Source organism: Bombina bombina, chromosome 6, assembly GCF_027579735.1.
Source record: "Bombina bombina isolate aBomBom1 chromosome 6, aBomBom1.pri, whole genome shotgun sequence".
NCBI classification, from domain to species: Eukaryota; Metazoa; Chordata; class Amphibia; order Anura; family Bombinatoridae; genus Bombina; species Bombina bombina.
The window spans coordinates 576046273-576070746 of NC_069504.1; the positions used below are offsets into that span (position 1 = coordinate 576046273).

General features: G+C 39.6%; 1 protein-coding gene across 1 annotated transcript in view; it reads right to left on the bottom strand.

The window, feature by feature from the left end:
* Positions 1-24474, bottom strand: part of LOC128663291 (threonine--tRNA ligase 2, cytoplasmic-like) — a 411905-nt gene that overhangs the window by 58332 nt on the left and 329099 nt on the right. The window contains exon 16 of the mRNA XM_053717549.1: positions 8714-8818. Within this exon, the coding sequence (XP_053573524.1) occupies positions 8714-8818 (105 nt within the window). The remainder of the gene's footprint in view (positions 1-8713; positions 8819-24474) is intronic.

The window sequence follows — 24474 nt, forward strand, 5'->3', positions numbered from 1 at the left end:
TATCAGAGCTCCTCACACATGCATCTGCATGTCATGCTTCCCAAAAACAAGTGCGCAATAGAGGCGCGAAAATGAGACTCTGCCTATGATTAGGGAAAGCCCCTAGAGAATAAGGTGTCCAATACAGTGCCTGCCGGTTATTTTACATAATTCCCAAGATTAAAATAATTCCTCAAGGCTATGGAGTATAAAATATGCTTATATATAAATCGTTTTAGCCCAGAAAATGTCTACAGTCTTAAAAGCCCTTGTGAAGCCCTTTTTTTCTTTATGTAATAAAAATGGCTTACCGGATCCCATAGGGAAAATGACAGCTTCCAGCATTACATCGTCTTGTTAGAAATGTGTCATACCTCAAGCAGCAAAAGTCTGCTCACTGTTTCCCCCAACTGAAGTTAATTCCTCTCAACAGTCCTGTGTGGAAACAGCCATCGATTTTAGTAACGGTTGCTAAAATCATTTTCCTCTTACAAACAGAAATCTTCATCTCTTTTCTGTTTCAGAGTAAATAGTACATACCAGCACTATTTTAAAATAACAAACTCTTGATTGAATAATAAAAACTACAGTTAAACACCAAAAAACTCTAAGCCATCTCCGTGGAGATGTTGCCTGTACAACGGCAAAGAGAATGACTGGGGAAGGCGGAGCCTAGGAGGGATCATGTGACCAGCTTTGCTGGGCTCTTTGCCATTTCCTGTTGGGGAAGAGAATATCCCACAAGTAAGGATGACGCCGTGGACCGGACACACCTATGTTGGAGAAATATTTATTAAAAAGTTTGGATTTCAGAATTAGTTTAGAATTTGGAATTCTGGATTTTAAGATGTGTACCTGTATCAATAATGGCTACTTTGTGTGTAGTTTTTTTAGTTTACCATTAATACTTTATTTTAAAATCGCTTCCATTTATGTCTCCACAATTTACATTAAACTTATTTTGCTGTAGTTATTAAAATGCTACAATCACTTGAAACTACTCCTGAAAATAACGGACTTGTAAAAAAGTTTAGATAATGCTACTGCAAGCATAAATCAGAGCTCTTTTTACCTCTGATATATTTATCTGAGCATGACGACTATTCAGAGACCACTCAGAACGCTCCAAATATAATGTAAGGCTGTTCATACTTTAGCAATGGGCACCTGGCCTCAGAATAACTTTTTACCATAGTGGTTTGTAAACATATTCACTTTTAATACTTAGAATAGTATTTCAAATACCTTTAATATGTGAAGCTTTCATTTTACACACTCAGATTCTGTAATCAAACCCACAATTTCGTTTTCCTTTCCCTAAATGATGAAAGCATGTTATCATATTTGTGCACTGACTGTACTGGCAATATATACCTCACAATATTTTGAAATGGGAAACGTAGATCTTTACACTTCTAACGTTTCCTTAATATAATTATTTATAATCTCAGACACACTAAAATACTAATATTTATCCTATTCATTTTCATATTAATCTTAAAAAAAAAAATCTTATTTATTAATATTTTATTTTACATTTCAACTATATAGAAGTAATAATGTAAATAGATGAAGGGCAACACTTAATTTTTGGGGAGACATTTCATTCCATTTAAAACCTATGTCAACACTTTCTACAACAATCTACATTATAGTCAACTAAACTGTTGAACATCCACTATGGGAGAAGAGGAGAAATGGAAAGAAACATAGAGCTTTAAAATATCATAAAAGACGAAGACAAAAAGAGAGGCGCACAAATGTGTGTATCGATAAAGATAAGGTAAGCACACACTTCAGAGGATTTGTACACAGGGTACTCACACTTTAACACAGCACACCAGTGTGCTTGTGGAAGCGGGCTGGCAATCAGAGCTGGCCAGCTTGCTCTCTCCGGCTAATCTTCAGCTGCTGCGGCTCTCCGATAAATGAACTGTCTGGTAGTGGTATGCTCACATTCAATCTCCAGGCTCAAGTTAGTTAAAATAAACTTAAAACTTTTATTGCACAGAGTTGACAGGCATATATAAACAAGTTTAAAGTTGCTACGCGTTTCTCGGCCGTCCTGGCCGTTTCATCAGGCATATAAAATCAGTTTTAAAACCGGCTTTTTATTGCCGCCACTACCAAACATTTCCACAAACACACCCCTTTCCTGATGGGTGTGTACAGGTAAGTTAAACACCATTGGTGAATTCTTAAAAACATATCGGGACCTCTATTTGTTACAGCAGTTTCTAGAAATTACAAAAATATCTATTTTTTAGCAAACAAATTTGTCCTTACTTAAACTGTGTAATATAATGTAAACATAATACAAATAATAATCATAACTTATAATAAAAATACCCCTGGTCTCATATCGGAGACCTTCTTTTTGGATAGGACCGGGATCGGACCAATCACAGAGCTGTATTTTGATGACTTCCATATAACACACATATTTGTAGTATAGTATTATAAACAGTACCGCCAATCTATCTAACATACTAACAACGAGGATATTTCTACTGTAATCTCCTAACAGTTCTACATGTGGATAAACACTTGGTTGTGACTTAAAATAACAACTGGTCTAATATCGGGGACCTTCTTTTTGGATAGCCCTTCAGTATGTACGGGATCAGACCAATCCCAGGGCTGTATTCTGATGACTTCCATATAACGCACATATTTGTGGTTCAGTATTGTAAGCTGTACTGCCAATCTATTTATCATACTTACAACGTGGATATTTCCACTTTACTCTCCTAACGATTTTACATGTGGATAAAACACTTGGTTGTGTGACTCCCTAAATCTTAACTGGTACATCTAATGTTGGGACCAACTACGGTTATGTGGTTCTACTCTGATCTAACGATCTAGTAATGGAGTAGTGTGATCATGGTGATGTGTATTATGTTAGTAATTATATCATATGATAGTGTGCTAATAAATGATTATTGTGTGCATGGAGTGAATATTATTTAGGACATAAGTGATTAGAGTGGATAATCTATAACCATTCCTCGTATTCATACTTGTGATTATTAATAATTTTAACAATATTGACTATACGTCACGTACTAATATATTTGTGTTATGTACTATGTTAATGATTCCATCATTTGATAGTAAACTAATATATGATTTGTGAGTGCTTGATGTGTGACTATGTGCTCGGGTATGTTGACAAATTCGGCAATCGATTATTAAATTGTTAATGTGATATATATAATTGTGGAGATGTAAGACTGAGTTTGGTGCCAAGGTGGATAGCATTATCAAAGTGACCTAAGTGTAAAGCCCTTAATATCCCTTTTGTGTATCCCTAACTGGAGAAGGGTTTTTTTTTCAGAAGTGGGTAACCTAAAATGCGGCCGAGTCTATTACCTCATTGAGGCCATTAGGGAAAAGTGTACCAAACCTATAGATCCAGTAGGTTTCCCTTTGACGTAATTTGGTAAACCTATTGTATCTACAAGAGCTGGGGATACTTTCTAAAGGTGTTATGGTATAGGGACAAGTTTCTCCATTATGCTCATGAACATAGTGTCTTGATACACTATGTTTCATGGATTTTTTCTTTATGTTTCGGCTATGTTCACTCCATCTTTTTCGAACATTTCGGATAGTGCGCCCCAAATACTGTTGTCCACATCTACATGATAAGACATAGACTACATACGAGGAGCTGCATGTTAGATGATTGTTGATAGGAAAAATTTCACCTGTAGTATGTGATTTAATTGTTTTAGTCTTATGTGTAATGTGTTTACACATGTGGCATCTAGTTTTGCCACATTTAAAAAACCCCCTTTGACCTGTTTGATAATTTCGTGTTGATTTTCCTCTACCTTTTTTCGAAATAACCACCTTGCTGGGAGCTAGGGATTGTTTGAACGTAGGTGCTCGTTTGTATATCACATTTGGTGCACTGTGTAGATCTTTCTTCAGAATTGGGTCTTTTAATAATATTGGCCAGTGTTTTTGTAATACTTTTTTTATATGTTTAGCATTGGAGTTATATTGGGTCACAAAACAAGGTTGCTGAGGTTTCTCTAGAGCCTCATTATCTGCAATCGTAATTTTTTTCTTTATTTGAAGCATAGTGGATCTATCCAATTTATGTGCTTTTTCATATCCACTCATAATGATGTCCCTAGGATAACCTTTTTCCTCAAATCTTTGTATAAGGATCTTAGATTGTTCACAAAATCTCTCTAATGAACTACAATTTCTTCTAATTCTGCAAAATTGGCTATATGGTATACTATTTTTCCATTGGTGGTGATGGTTGCTGTTGTAGTGAAGGAAATTATTGCTATCCACAGTTTTGAAAAATGTAGATGTGGCTATGTTGTGTTCAGAGTCCCATGCCAGGATTAGATCAAGAAATTCTATGGATTCTCGCTGTATATTAGAGGTGAACTGTATACCCATAGAGTTTTTGTTCAGATATGAACAAAATAATCTGGCCTCATCCACTGTCCCCCTAAAAATAAAAATCAGATCGTCTATATAGCGGCCATAGAACACCAGGTTTGCCTCCCAGTTCGAGTTATATATATAATTCTCCTCAAAATGTCCCATAAAGAGATTCGCAAAACTGGGGGCAAACCTGGTGCCCATGGCCGTCCCCTTTACCTGCAAATAAAAATCATCCAAGAATTGAAAATAATTGTGTTTGAGTATAAACTCAATAAGTGTCAGAATGTATTCTTTTTGGGTACTAGGCATGTACATGTCCGAATCCAAATAATGTTTAGTGGCGAATATTCCTAATTCATGGGAGATATTTGAGTAGAGGGCGCTAACATCTGCTGTTATCCACAAGGCATCCTTCTCATGTTTAAAATCCTTGATCTTAAATAATAAATCAGTGGTATCCCGAATGAATGAGGGTAAATTTTGAACATACTTTTGCAAAAAGTTATCAATATATTGAGATAACTTATCAGTCAGACTATTGATACCCGCAATGATGGGGCGGCCGGGTGGTTTGAGACAATTCTTGTGGATCTTTGGAAGATGGTAGTAGTAAGGGGTTGACGGATGCGTGGGAGTCAAAAATTTCCGTTCCTTGGTGTTTAGTATCCCCTTACCACTACCATCCTCCAAAACATCCAACAATTTCCCCAAAAATACAGCTGTGGGATCTGCATCCAATTTCCTGTAGTATTCAACATTTAAAAGGATGTTATAAGCCTCATTAACATAATCTTTGTAGTCTTGAAGGACAATCCCCCCACCCTTATCCGCCTGTCTAATAACCAGATTGGAATCGTTGGCCAGGGATTTGAGGGCTCTTTCCTCATTAGGCCAAAGTCTTGTGTGTTTATTTGATTTACTGGGTAATTTATTAAAATCTTCCATTACCAACTGTTGGAAAAGGTCTATATATGTGACATCCTCCTTAGGGGGATTAAAATTAGATGGTAATGATAATGTGGTATGTATATATCCTTCAAAAAGGTCTTCCGCTATAAGATCTGGTTCAGCATAAATGGTCTGAGTCTGGCTATTCATGGAATTAGTGATAATGGGCAATCCCTCCACATTTCTTTTTTTGAGATTTTTTATAGAGAAGTATCTCTGTAGAGATAATTTCCTGGTATATTTATTCAAATCAACGAATAAATCGAACAGTTTATGGGGGTTGGGGGGGCAGTAGGACAGACCCCTACCCAAAATTCTAACCTCATCGTTAGTTAGTTCGTGTGTGGATAAATTAAATATACCTTTGGCTAGCTTTTGTAGTTGCTTTTTTTGTGTGGTGTTGCCTCTCCCTCGTCTTCCCCGTTGGGGTAAGGTCTTTTCTTTTGTTGTTGTTGTACATGAGGGTGCTGCGGTTGTTGTGTGTTTTGATGTTGTTGTGATGGAATCTTGGGTGGACCTATATTCCTCCTCCATAAGGGGGCCAAATTCGGAACCCCTAAAAAATTGCTCTTGGAGGTGGATGGTATCTCAACCCTTTGATGACTAGTTTGGCCTTGATCATTTTGGAGGTTAGGTGAATTAAAGTTTTGATAGTCATTACCCTGATGTCTATTCCCCCCAGGGTTAGGTGAATTGAAGTTTTGATAGTCATTACCCTGATATCTGTTCAGAGAAAAGAGGTTTAGTAAGGGCGCTAATAGCTAAAGATACTATGTGGATTTATTAAGTGTATATATGTGATAAGGGTTTAAAGTATCCAAAAATGTGTAAAAAACATACAGTTAATTTATGTGTAAAATACAGTTTATTAGGTTACAATATGATTAAAAAACTTATAGAGACGTCTCTAGTACAAATCAATAAAATTTAAAAACAGAAATAAATCAATAAAAGATAAGATAAAAAGCAAGTAGTACTATTAGAGAATATTCGTATGCTACTTTTTGGTCACTCAGAAATATCACATGTAATGTGACTAGGCAGTTTGCCAAACTTTCCGTGAGTATTTTAAAGTTCATAAAATTTCTTACATACTTTCATTTAAAATTCGTTTACCAACTGGATAAAAACTTTTGAAAGAAGATGGAGCTTAAAGCAGAGCTGTGCATAAAAAAATGTTTGTATAGAGTTGTATCTTTCTGTCAAAATATACCAGACCTTTGTATTAGTTTCAAAGCAAATTTTCAGGGATAATTATCATGTCCATATATATGAACCAAGAGAGATGTCCCATAAAATTATTTTGCTAATAGTTTGAGATTGCAGTTTGCGACTCCCATACAAATTGTACCTTATCGTATACGTGAGCTATAACAGGGTATCCTGTGCATCCTGCAGCTCGGTTCCTCCGATAGTGTCCTCGTGTTGCTGGCGTCTGACGTCACATCCAATGTGTGGGGGCCCGCCTTGCGTCCGCCAATCAATGCTTAGCCAGTTTCAAGATACCTTTTTACATCCGATACAAGGTGTACAATTTTCTTCTTATTTCTGATACTTGCTTGTACCGGTCAGCAGAGGTGTGTTTGAATGAAAGAAATTTTCCTCCACCAGCGCACTATTTACCCACACTTTTGCACTTCCTGATATCTGTTCCCCCCAGCATTGTTCTGGAGGGGTTCAAATCGATTGTATAGTGGAATATGATTGGGATTCTGATAGTCATGGTGACTATAAGAATTATTCTTATTTTTATTTCTATTGTGTTGGTAATTATGCTGGTAGGGTTGTCTGTTTTGAAATTTCCTATTGTTAGTATTATGTTCCTCCCACTATGATGAGGTGTCGATTGGTATGGAGTTTTTGTATTGTTCCTATTCTTAAATGGTACCCTTGTCCATCCCTCATTATTCTCTTTTTGACCTGCAGTTTTTTTATTATATGTGTATACCGTACCCTCTGCATAGTCCTCCTCATCTCTTTTGAATTTCCCATTCTTAATTCTGATGATATCATTTTGATATTCATCCACCATTTTTATGGTTTCAGTATTTAGTCTATTGTATTCTGAATGGTCTCTCATGGGTTCCAATTCTTTTTGGATAGCTTCTATCTCTTTTTCCAAATTTTCAACCAGATTTTGTCTATGTGAGATCAATAAATCTATTAGATTAAAGGAACAGTCATCTAGTATTTCATACCATTTTTTGGTCAATTCTTGATCATTTTTAAAGGAGCAGTGTTTGAATAATCTGAGTCCTCTTGGGATCTGCTTTTTTTCTTTATACTTCTTTAAATAGTCCAGGTCCCACCAGTGTCTATGCTCATTTTTTAAAAGATCACCCAATTTATTAAACATGGTGTCTATACTTTTGATCACTAGGGGGCCTGGACTGTCCCCTTCAGTACTGGACGGAGGATTAAAAGAATTCCTCCTGTTAGTTCTCTCCAGTGCTGATAACATTTTGGGAAGAAGTGTTATCCCAACCTTATAATGTGTACCCCCTATAGACTAATATAAACCGATATATTGAAACCTAAACTGCAACAAATATATACAAAATATAAAGAAGTCCCAATAGTTTATACTGGATAAAATACCGCTCAAATATGTGCAATGATAAAATAGCTCAGTGAAATTATATGAGTCACAATGTAATATACAAATAATTTTCGTGGGTACTAATCTGGCTGCACCTCTGTAAGAAGCTAAAAAAGTGATAGCTGTAGAAAGATAATATGTGAAGCTTTCATTTTACACACTCAGATTCTGTAATCAAACCCACAATTTCGTTTTCCTTTCCCTAAATGATGAAAGCATGTTATCATATTTGTGCACTGACTGTACTGGCAATATATACCTCACAATATTTTGAAATGGGAAACGTAGATCTTTACACTTCTAACGTTTCCTTAATATAATTATTTATAATCTCAGACACACTAAAATACTAATATTTATCCTATTCATTTTCATATTAATCTTAAAAAAAAAAATCTTATTTATTAATATTTTATTTTACATTTCAACTATATAGAAGTAATAATGTAAATAGATGAAGGGCAACACTTAATTTTTGGGGAGACATTTCATTCCATTTAAAACCTATGTCAACACTTTCTACAACAATCTACATTATAGTCAACTAAACTGTTGAACATCCACTATGGGAGAAGAGGAGAAATGGAAAGAAACATAGAGCTTTAAAATATCATAAAAGTAGCAACAATTGTTTGAACGCCTAACAGTGAAAGGGTTAAACATAATTTACCCTTCCATTAATAATTCAGGCTCTCAATGGGGAACACCTGAAACAAAAAAGAAATTAACTGCATAACGGAATGTTATTTATAAAAAATGATTGAAGTTAACTACCATTTTCCTCCATAGTTTTCACAGAGAATTGCTATCATCCTCTCCACTGAGCCCAAAATTGCTCGATGAATGATAACTGGTCTTTTCTTATCTTCTCCATCCTTGCTGTAAGAAAATAATGGATATTCTAATTTAAACCAGTAAATCACAATTCAAACTCCAATGAAACACATAAGCTTCTAAGAAAAATCATCAAAATCCTAAAAATAAGGGGGGGGGGGGGGGCTGAGCCTACAGCAGTTGCAGAAGGATGTGCTTGTGAGGAGCTTCCCATACTTTCTGGGCTTTAAGGGGTTATTTCTTCTTAAAATTGATTTACTATTCTGAGGTTTTTAGCGGAGGTGCCCTGAGAAACCCCAGGGAAGTTTGTGAGAACATTTTTTGGAGGTGGCTCTTCCTATGTTCTTCAGCTAAACTACATGGGGACTGACCGCATGGCAGGGAGGCCTGCACTGCGATTCTGTTCACCCGTGTTGTTTGGGCTGCCACACATTCCCCCCCTCCCAGGATTCAGAAGATTCTGGTTAATTGGCAGTGAAAAATGCTGCATACATCTCATTAATCTATACTTATTTACAGTAGCATAGCTGTTTGTGTGTCATAAGATTAGGGGTCTCATAGTCACAAAGTTTATATACGGATGCTTACCACATGCTATAGTGAACATTTTTATTTTAGTCTCTATATGATAATTTAATATCTGTATTTTATCGTAGAGCTGCAACAACTAATCAATATAATCAATAATAATCGATTATGAAAATAGTTGTCAACTGATCTCATAATCCATTAGTTGGTCTGTGCACAGCACCAGCTGGTTCCCTCCAATGAGCTCCTGCACATGGTATTGTGTTTTATGGTTATGCCCTTAGCCTAAAGGACATCTACAGATGTTTACTTTTCACTTTTTCAGGACAGTATAAGTTTACAACTACCCCTGGCTTATGTGCAACCAAGAAATAATAGGAGTCATCATTTCTATTGTTTATATTAAATCAGGTGATTTGGGACTATGCTTTGCATGATATAGTGCCAAGCTTGTTATTTACACCTAGCCCCTAGATTGATGGCATTTGTTATTTGAATTCATGTGCACTATTATCTGTTTGCTCAATTATTAGCGGATCACTCGCTATTGCTTATTATATGTACTCTATAGATAAATGTGTAAGACACATTTTCACAGATACTGTTATCAATATATAGACCTTAGAGCTTTTGACTTTTCCTTATATTTTAATTCATTGTAATACGTACCAAATTTAACCTCTAAATATATGAATTCAAAGAAAAACCCTATTAAAGAAATAGGGGAAATAATGCTCTTTCTGCACATCAAACCATTTAACAAAACATTAAAATATAACTTTTACTTATGATTACATAAAATGACAGCTTCAATAATAATACGGGTAAACTATTGTAGCGTGCCAGAAGAGAATTAAAGCCACAGCTCCGTGGGGTAGACTTGTTACATTTGCAACAAATGTTGCTAGGTCCTGTATTTATCCGGATTGGTAATATATTGGAAGCAAAAAGAGGGCAGCAATACTTTGTTAAGGAGAAACTTTATTTAGGATTGGTGTCCTGTATTGCCCTATAATAGGGTAGAGTAATCACTTATTTATATTATAGTGCCCTTCCCATCCTTCCCCCCCATACAAGATAGTAAACATGTTTGCAACAATATTTTTTAAGATACGTATAGTGAAACGCAAACGCGTCAGGGGCATCCATTTTACTTTTTAAATAGCACTCTGTTGGTTAAGAATAATTTAAAAACCTATCTTAAAAAATATTGTTGCAAAAATATTTACTATCTGGTATGGGGGGGGGGGGGAAGGATTGGAAGGGCACTATAATATAAATAAGTGATTCCTCTACCCTATTATAAGGCATTACAGGACACTGATCCTAAATAAAGTCTATCCTTAACAAAGTATTGCTGCCCCCTTTTTGCTTCCAATATATTACCCATCTGGATAAATACAGGACCTAGCAACATTTATTGTGAATGTAACAAGTCTACCCCACACAGTTGTGGTTTTAATTCTCTTCTGGCACGCTACAATAGTTTATCCGTATTATTATTGAAGCTGTCATTTTATGCAATCATAAGTAAAAGTTATATTTCAATGTTTTGTTAAATAGTTTGATGTGCAGAAATAGCATTCCTTTTTCCTATTTCTTTAATAGGGTTTTTCTTTGAGTTCATATACTGCTATATGGTCTAAGCACACTCCTAACTGTTCACCTCTCTTAATAACAAATGAAACAAGGTCAGTTGGGAGATAATTTATCATCTCTTTCTCTTTACTCTGTAGGATCTTTAGCTTTTTGTGTGTTGCCTCTATAAGTATATATCTGTTATTTTAAGAGCAGATTAGATATTTTTTCCCTAACCTTATAGCTGGTTATTTACCAGTGCATATTCAACATATTTTTATGTTAGTATGAAGTCCAGGCTTACTTTAAGAGGCCCATTGCATTGGTGGAGAGTTAACAAAGATAAATATCCCACCTTTGTGAAATTGGCAAAACCCTACTTATGCATCTCAGGCACCTTAAAGGGGCAGTAAACTTACAAACTAATGTTATATAATTCTGCACATAGTGCATAGTCCATTTAAATGAATGTAGCTCGCTCCCACTACTAGACCAGAGCGGGAGCAAGCTTCATTCATTTAAATGGCACGACCGGGCACACAGTGTTGCAGAGATGCGCTGTGTAAAATCCAGACCCGCTCAGTAGAGCAAGGAGCGGCGTTCTGGTAAAAACAGAATTTATGCTTACCTGATAAATTACTTTCTCCAACGGTGTGTCCGGTCCACGGCGTCATCCTTACTTGTGGGATATTCTCTTCCCCAACAGGAAATGGCAAAGAGCCCAGCAAAGCTGGTCATATGATCCCTCCTAGGCTCCGCCTACCCCAGTCATTCGACCGACGTACAGGAGGAAATATGCATAGGAGAAACCATATGATACCGTGGTGACTGTAGTTAGAGAAAATAATTCATCAGACCTGATTAAAAAAACCAGGGCGGGCCGTGGACCGGACACACCGTTGGAGAAAGTAATTTATCAGGTAAGCATAAATTCTGTTTTCTCCAACATAGGTGTGTCCGGTCCACAGCGTCATCCTTACTTGTGGGAACCAATACCAAAGCTTTAGGACATGGATGAAGGGAGGGAGCAAATCAGGTCACCTAAATGGAAGGCACCACGGCTTGCAAAACCTTTCTCCCAAAAATAGCCTCTGAAGAAGCAAAAGTATCAAATTTGTAAAATTTGGCAAAAGTGTGCAGAGAAGACCAAGTCGCTGCCTTACATATCTGGTCAACAGAAGCCTCGTTCTTGAAGGCCCATGTGGAAGCCACAGCCCTAGTGGAGTGAGCTGTGATTCTTTCAGGAGGCTGCCGTCCGGCAGTCTCATAAGCCAAATGGATAATGCTTTCAAGCCAAAAAGAAAGAGAGGTAGAAGTTGCTTTTTGACCTCTCCTTTTACCAGAATAAACAACAAACAAAGAAGAAGTTTGTCTGAAATCTTTAGTGGCCTCTAAATAGAATTTTAGAGCACGGACTACGTCCAAATTGTGTAACAAACGTTCCTTCTTTGAAACTGGATTCGGGCACAAAGAAGGTACAACTATCTCCTGGTTAATATTCTTGTTGGAAACAACTTTCGGAAGAAAACCAGGCTTAGTACGCAAAACCACCTTATCTGCATGGAACACCAGATAGGGCGGAGAACACTGCAGAGCAGATAACTCTGAAACTCTTCTAGCAGAAGAAATTGCAACCAAAAACAAAACTTTCCAAGATAATAACTTAATATCTATGGAATGTAAGGGTTCAAACGGAACCCCTTGAAGAACTGAAAGAACTAGATTGAGACTCCAGGGAGGAGTCAAAGGTCTGTAAACAGGCTTGATTCTAACCAGAGCCTTAACAAACGCCTGAACATCTGGCACAGCTGCCAGCCTTTTGTGAAGTAAAACAGATAACGCAGAAATCTGTCCCTTCAGAGAACTTGCAGATAATCCCTTCTCCAAACCCTCTTGTAGAAAGGATAAAATCCTAGGAATTTTTATCTTGTTCCATGGGAATCCTTTAGATTCACACCAATAGATATATTTTTTCCATATCTTATGGTAAATTTTTCTAGTTACAGGCTTTCTAGCCTGAATAAGAGTATCTATTACAGAATCTGAAAACCCACGCTTTGATAAAATCAAGCGTTCAATCTCCAAGCAGTCAGTTGGAGAGAAACCAGATTCGGATGTTCGAATGGACCTTGAACAAGAAGGTCCTGTCTCAAAGGTAGCTTCCATGGTGGAGCCGATGACATATTCACCAGGTGCTACTAGTGCATCTACTAGAGTCGCCTTGGGATCCCTGGATCTGGACCCGTAACAAGGAACCTTGAAGTTCTGACGAGACGCCATCAGATCCATGTCTGGAATGCCCCATAATTGAGATATTTGGGCAAAGATTTCCGGGTGGAGTTCCCACTCCCCCGGATGGAATGTCTGACGACTCAGAAAATCCGCTTCCCAATTTTCCACTCCTGGGATGTGGATTGCAGACAAGTGGCAGGAGTGATCCTCCGCCCATTGAATTATCTTGGTCACTTCCTCCATCGCCAGGGAACTCCTTGTTCCCCCCTGATGGTTGATATAAGCAACTGTCGTCATGTTGTCTGATTGAAACCTTATGAATTTGGCCTTTGCTAGATGAGGCCAAGCTTTGAGAGCATTGAATATCGCTCTCAGTTCCAGAATGTTTATCGAGAGAAGAGATTCTTCCCGAGACCATAGACCCTGAGCTTTCAGGGGTTCCCAGACCGCGCCCCAGCCCACCAGACTGGCGTCGGTCGTGACAATGACCCACTCTGGTCTGCGGAAGCTCATTCCCTGTGACAGATTGTCCAGGATTAGCCACCAACGGAGTGAATCTCTGGTCCTTTGATCTACTTGAATCGTCGGAGACAAGTCTGTATAATCCCCATTCCACTGTCTGAGCATGCACAGTTGTAATGGTCTTAGATGAATTCGTGCAAAAGGAACTATGTCCATTGCTGCAACCATCAATCCTATTACTTCCATGCACTGCGCTATGGAAGGACGAAGAACAGAATGAAGAACTTGACAAGAGCTTAGAAGTTTTGATTTTCTGACCTCTGTCAGAAAAATTCTCATTTCTAAGGAGTCTATTATTGTTCCCAAGAAGGGAACTCTTGTTGACGGGGAAAGAGAACTCTTTTCTATGTTTACTTTCCATACGTGAGATCTGAGAAAGGCTAGGACGATGTCCGTATGAGCCTTTGCTTTTGACAGAGACGACGCTTGAATCAGGATGTCGTCCAAGTACGGTACTACTGCAATGCCCCTTGGTCTTAGAACCGCTAGAAGGGACCCTAGTACCTTTGTGAAAATTCTCAGAGCAGTGGCTAATCCGAATGGAAGTGCCACAAACTGGTAATGCTTGTCCAGAAAAGCGAACCTTAGGAACTGATTATGTTCCTTGTGGATAGGAATATGGAGGTACGCATCCTTTAAATCCACCGTGGTCATGAATTGACCTTCCTGGATGGTAGGAAGAATAGTTCGAATGGTTTCCATTTTGAACGATGGAACCCTGAGAAATTTGTTTAGGATCTTGAGATCTAGAATTGGTCTGAACGTTCCCTCTTTTTTGGGAACTATGAACAGGTTGGAGTAAAACCCCATCCCTTGTTCTCTTATTGGAACTGGATGAATTACTCCCATCCTTAACAGGTCTTCTACACAATGTAAGAATGCCTGTCTTTTTATTTGGTTTGAAGATAATTGAGACCTGTGGAACCTTCCCCTTGGGGGTAGTTCCTTGAATTCCAGGAGATAACCTTGAGAAACTATTTCTAGTGCCCAAGGATCCTGAACATCTCTTGCCCAGGCCTGAGCAAAGAGAGAAAGTCTGCCCCCCACCAGATCCGGTCCCGGATCGGGGGCCATCCCTTCATGCTGTTTTGGTAGCAGTGACAGGCTTCTTGGCCTGCTTACCCTTGTTCCAGCCTTGCATCGGTCTCCAGGCTGGTTTGGGTTGGGAAGTATTACCCTCTTGCTTAGAGGATGTAGAAGTAGAGGCTGGTCCGTTTCTGCGAAAGGGACGAAAATTAGGCTTATTTCTAGCCTTAAATGACCTATCCTGAGGAAGGGCGTGGCCCTTTCCTCCGGTGATGTCTGAAATAATCTCTTTCAAATCAGGCCCAAACAGTGTTTTGCCCTTGAAAGGGATGTTAAGCAATTTGGCTTGGAAGACACATCCGCTGACCAAGACTTCAGCCAGAGCGCTCTGCGCGCCACGATAGCAAACCCTGAATTTTTCGCCGCTAATCTCGCTAATTGCAAAGCGGCATCTAGAATAAAAGAGTTAGCCAATTTAAGTGCATGAACTCTGTCCATAACCTCCTCATACGAAGATTCTTTATCGAGCGACTTTTCTAGTTCTTCGAACCAGAAACACGCTGCCGTAGTGACAGGAACAATGCATGAAATTGGTTGAAGAAGGTAACCTTGCTGAACAAACATTTTTTTAAGCAAACCCTCTAATTTTTTATCCATAGGATCTTTAAAAGCACAACTATCTTCTATGGGAATAGTAGTGCGTTTGTTTAGAGTAGAGACCGCCCCCTCGACCTTAGGGACTGTCTGCCATAAGTCCTTTCTGGGGTCGACTATAGGAAATAATTTCTTAAATATAGGGGGAGGCACAAAAGGTATGCCGGGCCTTTCCCATTCCTTGTTTACTATATCCGCCACCCGCTTGGGTATAGGAAAAACATCGGGGGGCACCGGAACCTCTAGGAACTTGTCCATCTTACATAATTTCTCTGGAATGACCAAATTGTCACAATCATCCAGAGTAGATAATACCTCCTTAAGCAGTGCGCGGAGATGTTCTAATTTAAATTTAAATGTTACAACATCAGGTTCAGCTTGTTGAGAAATTTTTCCTGAATCTGAAATTTCTCCCTCAGACAAAACCTCCCTCCTGGCCCCTTCAGATTGGTGTGAGGGTATGTCAGAAGCGTTATCATCAGCGTCCTCTTGCTCTTCAGTGTTTAAAACAGAGCAATCGCGCTTTCTTTGATAAGTAGGCATTTTAGATAAAATATTTGCAATAGAATTATCCATAACAGCCGTTAATTGTTGCATAGTAATAAGTATTGGCGCACTAGATGTACTAGGGGCCTCTTGTGTGGGCAAAACTGGTGTAGACACAGAAGGGGGTGATGCAGTACCATGCTTACTCCCCTCATCTGAAGAATCATCTTGGGCACTATTATTATCTGTGGCATCATTGTCCCTACTTTGTTTGGACACCATGTCACAATTATCACATATATTTAAATGGGGAGACACATTGGCTTTCATACATATAGAACATCGTTTATCTGATGGTTCAGACATGTTAAACAGGCTTAAACTTGTCAACAAAGCACAAAAAACGTTTTAAAATAAAACCGTTACTGTCACTTTAAATTTTAAACAGAACACACTTTATTACTGAATATGCGAAAAAGTATGAAGCAATTGTTCAAAATTCACCAAAATTTCACCACAGTGTCTTAAAGCCTTAAAAGTATTGCACACCAAATTTGAAAGCTTTAACCCTTAAAATAACGGAACCGGAGCCGTTTTTACATTTAACCCCTATACAGTCCCAGGAATCTGCTTTGCTGAGACCCAACCAAGCCCAGAGGGGAATACGATACCAAATGACGCCTTCTATAAGCTTTTTCAGTGGATCTTAGCTGCTCACACATGCATCTGCATGCCTTGCCTTCCAAAAACAACTGCGCATTAGTGGCGCGAAAATGAGGCTCTGCCTATGACTAGAGAAGGCCCCCATCTGAAAAAGGTGTCCATACAGTGCCTGCCGTTTTTTAACAACAATCCCCAAGATTATAATAACTATAAAGCGCTATAATCTGTCAAATATGCTTAGCAAGTAATCGTTTTAGCCCAGAAAAATGTCTACCAGTTTTTTAAGCCCTTATAAAGCCTTTATTCTTATACTTAATCTAAGAAAATGGCTTACCGGTCCCCATAGGGAAAATGACAGCCTTCCAGCATTACCAAGTCGTGTTAGAAATGTGGCCATCATACCTCAGGCAGAAAAGTCTGCCAACTGCTTCCCCCAACTGAAGTTACTTCATCTCAACAGTCCTGTGTGGAAACAGCAATCGATTTTAGTAACGTTTGCTAAAATCATCTTCCTCTCACAAACAGAAATCTTCTTCTCTTTTCTGTTTCAGAGTAAATAGTACATACCAGCACTATTTTAAAATAACAAACACTTGATTGAAGAATAAAAACTACATTTAAACACCAAAAAACTCTTAGCCATCTCCGTGGAGATGTTGCCTGTGCAACGGCAAAGAGAATGACTTGGGGTAGGCGGAGCCTAGGAGGGATCATATGACCAGCTTTGCTGGGCTCTTTGCCATTTCCTGTTGGGGAAGAGAATATCCCACAAGTAAGGATGACGCCGTGGACCGGACACACCTATGTTGGAGAAAGAAGGTTTTTAGTTACAATTTCTCTGCAATCCTTTAAAGTATAAATGTGCCTGTAAGCTAATGTTATATAATTCTGCACTATGTGCAGAATTATATAACATTAGTTTGTAAGTTTACTGCCCCTTTAACATTATCTGAGCGCCTCTTCTCTGTTGCAGGCAAAATAGCTTGCAAAAAGGAAGCAAACCTTAGCCAGGAGCATGTGGTCATGTTAACATTTTTGCATTTCAATGCAAAGTTTCTGAAAGGTGGTATATGTGATAGTCTGCCTTCTACCTCTTTTGAAACAGTTTGTGGCTTGGTTTTGCTTATTTATAAAAAATTGTCTGCTGTTTAAAAATTGGAAACCAGTTGTGTTAAAGGGACACTAAACCCAAATTTTTTCTTTCATGATTCAGATAGAGAATACAATTTTAAACTATATTCCAATTTACTTCTATTACCTAATTTGCTTCATTCTTTAGATATCCTTTTTTAAAGAAAACAGAATTTATGTTTACCTGATAAATTACTTTCTCCAACGGTGTGTCCGGTCCACGGCGTCATCCTTACTTGTGGGATATTCTCTTCCCCAACAGGAAATGGCAAAGAGCCCAGCAAAGCTGGTCACATGATCCCTCCTAGGCTCCGCCTACCCCAGTCATTCGACCGACGTTAAGGAGGAATATTTGCATAGGAGAAACCATATGATACCGTGGTGACTGTAGTTAAAGAAAATAAATTATCAGACCTGATTAAAAAACCAGGGCGGGCCGTGGACCGGACACACCGTTGGAGAAAGTAATTTATCAGGTAAACATAAATTCTGTTTTCTCCAACATAGGTGTGTCCGGTCCACGGCGTCATCCTTACTTGTGGGAACCAATACCAAAGCTTTAGGACACGGATGAAGGGAGGGAGCAAATCAGGTCACCTAAATGGAAGGCACCACGGCTTGCAAAACCTTTCTCCCAAAAATAGCCTCAGAAGAAGCAAAAGTATCAAACTTGTAAAATTTGGTAAAAGTGTGCAGTGAAGACCAAGTCGCTGCCCTACATATCTGATCAACAGAAGCCTCGTTCTTGAAGGCCCATGTGGAAGCCACAGCCCTAGTGGAATGAGCTGTGATTCTTTCGGGAGGCTGCCGTCCGGCAGTCTCGTAAGCCAATCTGATGATGCTTTTAATCCAAAAAGAGAGAGAGGTAGAAGTTGCTTTTTGACCTCTCCTTTTACCTGAATAAACAACAAACAAGGAAGATGTTTGTCTAAAATCCTTTGTAGCATCTAAATAGAATTTTAGAGCGCGAACAACATCCAAATTGTGCAACAAACGTTCCTTCTTTGAAACTGGTTTCGGACACAGAGAAGGTACGATAATCTCCTGGTTAATGTTCTTGTTAGAAACAACTTTTGGAAGAAAACCAGGTTTAGTACGTAAAACCACCTTATCTGCATGGAACACCAGATAAGGAGGAGAACACTGCAGAGCAGATAATTCCGAAACTCTTCTAGCAGAAGAGATTGCAACTAAAAACAAAACTTTCCAAGATAATAACTTAATATCAACGGAATGTAAGGGTTCAAACGGAACCCCCTGAAGAACTGAAAGAACTAAGTTGAGACTCCAAGGAGGAGTCAAAGGTTTGTAAACAGGCTTAATTCTAACCAGAGCCTGAACAAAGGCTTGAACATCTGGCACAGCTGCCAGCTTTTTGTGAAGTAACACAGACAAGGCAGAAATCTGTCCCTTCAGGGAACTTGCAGATAATCCTTTTTCCAATCCTTCTTGAAGGAAGGATAGAATCTTAGGAATCTTAACCTTGTCCCAAGGGAATCCTTTAGATTCACACCAACAGATATATTTTTTCCAAATTTTGTGGTAAATCTTTCTAGTTACAGGCTTTCTGGCCTGAATAAGAGTATCGATAACAGAATCTGAGAACCCTCGCTTCGATAAGATCAAGCGTTCAATCTCCAAGCAGTCAGCTGGAGTGAAACCAGATTCGGATGTTCGAACGGACCCTGAACAAGAAGGTCTCGTCTCAAAGGTAGCTTCCAAGGTGGAGCCGATGACATATTCACCAGATCTGCATACCAAGTCCTGCGTGGCCACGCAGGAGCTATCAAGATCACCGACGCCCTCTCCTGGTTGATCCTGGCTACCAGCCTGGGGATGAGAGGAAACGTCGGGAACACATAAGCTAGTTTGAAGGTCCAAGGTGCTACTAGTGCATCCACTAGAGCCGCCTTGGGATCCCTGGATCTGGACCCGTAGCAAGGAACTTTGAAGTTCTGACGAGAGGCCATCAGATCCATGTCTGGAATGCCCCACAGCTGAGTGACTTGGGCAAAGATTTCCGGATGGAGTTCCCACTCCCCCGGATGCAAAGTCCGACGACTCAGAAAATCCGCTTCCCAATTTTCCACTCCTGGGATGTGGATAGCAGACAGGTGGCAGGAGTGAGACTCCGCCCATAGAATGATTTTGGTCACTTCTTCCATCGCTAAGGAACTCCTCGTTCCCCCCTGATGGTTGATGTACGCAACAGTTGTCATGTTGTCTGATTGAAACCGTATGAACTTGGCCCTCGCTAGCTGAGGCCAAGCCTTGAGAGCATTGAATATCGCTCTCAGTTCCAGAATATTTATCGGTAGAAGAGATTCTTCCCGAGACCAAAGACCCTGAGCTTTCAGGGATCCCCAGACCGCGCCCCAGCCCATCAGACTGGCGTCGGTCGTGACAATGACCCACTCTGGTCTGCGGAATGTCATCCCTTGTGACAGGTTGTCCAGGGACAGCCACCAACGGAGTGAGTCTCTGGTCCTCTGATTTACTTGTATCTTCGGAGACAAGTCTGTATAGTCCCCATTCCACTGACTGAGCATGCACAGTTGTAATGGTCTTAGATGAATGCGCGCAAAAGGAACTATGTCCATTGCCGCTACCATCAAACCGATCACTTCCATGCACTGCGCTATGGAAGGAAGAGGAACGGAATGAAGTATCCAACAAGAGTCTAGAAGTTTTGTTTTTCTGGCCTCTGTCAGAAAAATCCTCATTTCTAAGGAGTCTATTATTGTTCCCAAGAAGGGAACCCTTGTTGACGGAGATAGAGAACTCTTTTCCACGTTCACTTTCCATCCGTGAGATCTGAGAAAGGCCAGGACAATGTCCGTGTGAGCCTTTGCTTGAGGAAGGGACGACGCTTGAATCAGAATGTCGTCCAAGTAAGGTACTACAGCAATGCCCCTTGGTCTTAGCACAGCTAGAAGGGACCCTAGTACCTTTGTGAAAATCCTTGGAGCAGTGGCTAATCCGAAAGGAAGCGCCACGAACTGGTAATGCTTGTCCAGGAATGCGAACCTTAGGAACCGATGATGTTCCTTGTGGATAGGAATATGTAGATACGCATCCTTTAAATCCACTGTGGTCATGAATTGACCTTCCTGGATGGAAGGAAGAATAGTTCGAATGGTTTCCATCTTGAACGATGGAACCTTGAGAAACTTGTTTAAGATCTTGAGATCTAAGATTGGTCTGAACGTTCCCTCTTTTTTGGGAACTATGAACAGATTGGAGTAGAACCCCATCCCTTGTTCTCTTAATGGAACAGGATGAATCACTCCCATTTTTAACAGGTCTTCTACACAATGTAAGAATGCCTGTCTTTTTATGTGGTCTGAAGACAACTGAGACCTGTGGAACCTCCCCCTTGGGGGAAGCCCCTTGAATTCCAGAAGATAACCTTGGGAGACTATTTCTAGCGCCCAAGGATCCAGAACATCTCTTGCCCAAGCCTGAGCGAAGAGAGAGAGTCTGCCCCCCACCAGATCCGGTCCCGGATCGGGGGCCAACATTTCATGCTGTCTTGGTAGCAGTGGCAGGTTTCTTGGCCTGCTTTCCCTTGTTCCAGCCTTGCATTGGTCTCCAAGCTGGCTTGGCTTGAGAAGTATTACCCTCTTGCTTAGAGGACGTAGCACTTTGGGCTGGTCCGTTTCTACGAAAGGGACGAAAATTAGGTTTATTTTTTGCCTTGAAAGGCCGATCCTGAGGAAGGGCGTGGCCCTTACCCCCAGTGATATCAGAGATAATCTCTTTCAAGTCAGGGCCAAACAGCGTTTTCCCCTTGAAAGGAATGTTAAGTAGCTTGTTCTTGGAAGACGCATCAGCTGACCAAGATTTCAACCAAAGCGCTCTGCGCGCCACAATAGCAAACCCTGAATTCTTAGCCGCTAACCTAGCCAATTGCAAAGTGGCGTCTAGGGTGAAAGAATTAGCCAATTTGAGAGCATTGATTCTATCCATAATCTCCTCATAAGGAGGAGAATCACTATCGACCGCCTTTATTAGCTCATCGAACCAGAAACATGCGGCTGTAGCTACAGGGACAATGCATGAAATTGGTTGTAGAAGGTAACCCTGCTGAACAAACATCTTTTTAAGTAAACCTTCTAATTTTTTATCCATAGGATCTTTGAAAGCACAACTATCCTCTATGGGTATAGTGGTGCGTTTGTTTAAAGTGGAAACCGCTCCCTCGACCTTGGGGACTGTCTGCCATAAGTCCTTTCTGGGGTCGACCATAGGAAACAATTTTTTAAATATGGGGGGAGGGACGAAAGGAATACCGGGCCTTTCCCATTCTTTATTAACAATGTCCGCCACCCGCTTGGGTATAGGAAAAGCTTCTGGGAGCCCCGGGACCTCTAGGAACTTGTCCATTTTACATAGTTTCTCTGGGATGACCAACTTGTCACAATCATCCAGAGTGGATAATACCTCCTTGAGCAGAATGCGGAGATGTTCCAACTTAAATTTAAACGTAATCACATCAGGTTCAGCTTGTTGAGAAATGTTCCCTGAATCAGTAATTTCTCCCTCAGACAAAACCTCCCTGGCCCCATCAGACTGGGTTAGGGGCCCTTCAGAACCATTATTATCAGCGTCGTCATGCTCTTCAGTATCTAAAACAGAGCAGTCGCGCTTACGCTGATAAGTGTTCATTTTGGCTAAAATGTTTTTGACAGAATTATCCATTACAGCCGTTAATTGTTGCATAGTAAGGAGTATTGGCGCGCTAGATGTACTAGGGGCCTCCTGAGTGGGCAAGACTCGTGTAGACGAAGGAGGGAATGATGCAGTACCATGCTTACTCCCCTCACTTGAGGAATCATCTTGGGCATCATTGTCATTGTCACATAAATCACATTTATTTAAATGAATAGGAATTCTGGCTTCCCCACATTCAGAACACAGTCTATCTGGTAGTTCAGACATGTTAAACAGGCATAAACTTGATAACAAAGTACAAAAAACGTTTTAAAATAAAACCGTTACTGTCACTTTAAATTTTAAACTGAACACACTTTATTACTGCAATTGAGAAAAAACATGAAGGAATTGTTCAAAATTCACCAAATTTTCACCACAGTGTCTTAAAGCCTTAAAAGTATTGCACACCAAATTTGGAAGCTTTAACCCTTAAAATAACGGAACCGGAGCCGTTTTTAACTTTAACCCCTTTACAGTCCCTGGTATCTGCGTTGCTGAGACCCAACCAAGCCCAAAGGGGAATACGATACCAAATGACGCCTTCAGAAAGTCTTTTCTAAGTATCAGAGCTCCTCTCACATGCGACTGCATGTCATGCCTCTCAAAAACAAGTGCGCAACACCGGCGCGAAAATGAGGCTCTGCCTATGATTTGGGAAAGCCCCTAAAGAATAAGGTGTCTAAAACAGTGCCTGCCGATATTATTATATCAAAATACCCAGATAAAATGATTCCTCAAGGCTAAATATGTGTTAATAATGAATCGATTTAGCCCAGAAAAAGTCTACAGTCTTAATAAGCCCTTGTGAAGCCCTTATTTACGATCTTAATAAACATGGCTTACCGGATCCCATAGGGAAAATGACAGCTTCCAGCATTACATCGTCTTGTTAGAATGTGTCATACCTCAAGCAGCAAGAGACTGCTCACTGTTCCCCCAACTGAAGTTAATTGCTCTCAACAGTCCTGTGTGGAACAGCCATGGATTTTAGTGACGGTTGCTAAAATCATTTTCCTCATACAAACAGAAATCTTCATCTCTTTTCTGTTTCTGAGTAAATAGTACATACCAGCACTATTTTAAAATAACAAACTCTTGATTGAATAATAAAAACTACAGTTAAACACTAAAAAACTCTAAGCCATCTCCGTGGAGATGTTGCCTGTACAACGGCAAAGAGAATGACTGGGGTAGGCGGAGCCTAGGAGGGATCATGTGACCAGCTTTGCTGGGCTCTTTGCCATTTCCTGTTGGGGAAGAGAATATCCCACAAGTAAGGATGACGCCGTGGACCGGACACACCTATGTTGGAGAAATAGCAATGCACATGAGTGAGCCAATCACATGAGTCATCTATGTGCAGCCACCAATCAGCCGCTCGTGAGCATATCTAGATATGCTTTTCAGCAAAGAATATCAAGAGAATGAAGCAAATTGGATAATAGAAGTAAATTAGAAAGTTGTTTAAAATCACATGCTTTTTCTAAATCATGAAAGAAAAAACGTGGGTTTCATGGCCCTTTAATGTAAAGTTCTAAAGTTTTAGTCTGAAGTTTCTATTTGTAACACTCAGTTTGTGGATTGTATTTGAAATATAGGGGGGGGGATTGTTCTGATTAGTCGATTAAACAAAAAAATAATCGGCCGGTTAATCGATTATGAAAATAATCGTTAGTTGCAGCCCTATATTATTCGAACACTATTATATTGGGCGGGTTTGATTATTTCTTTAAACTGTTTGGCTTCTCATTGACAAGTATTGGAGCCTGGTTCGTAGTTGGCTATGATTTATATTACTAGTATCGGACTGAGTTCTGTATAGTCTTAGTCCAAGAGTGGCCCATGATGTTATTTTCTCCCCTTCTTTTCCCCATAGCTTATTCAGGTGTTAATGATGTACAAGAGAGACTACTTCACCTCATTCACCTCATTGGGGGTATTACTTGTTATTGTTTTAAAAGGGAATCCATTTGAATAAAAATGCAGATGGGGATTTACTAATGCAATGTATATGCAATGCAGTTCACAGACTTAAATGCTTATCTTTACCTAGTATTCTTATGATGTATACCTATACATATGTCTCTAATGTGGTTTTCATTTGTAATTTGTTCTTTTTCCCACCAATAACAAAAAAATTAATAAATAAATAAGTGATTCAGAAA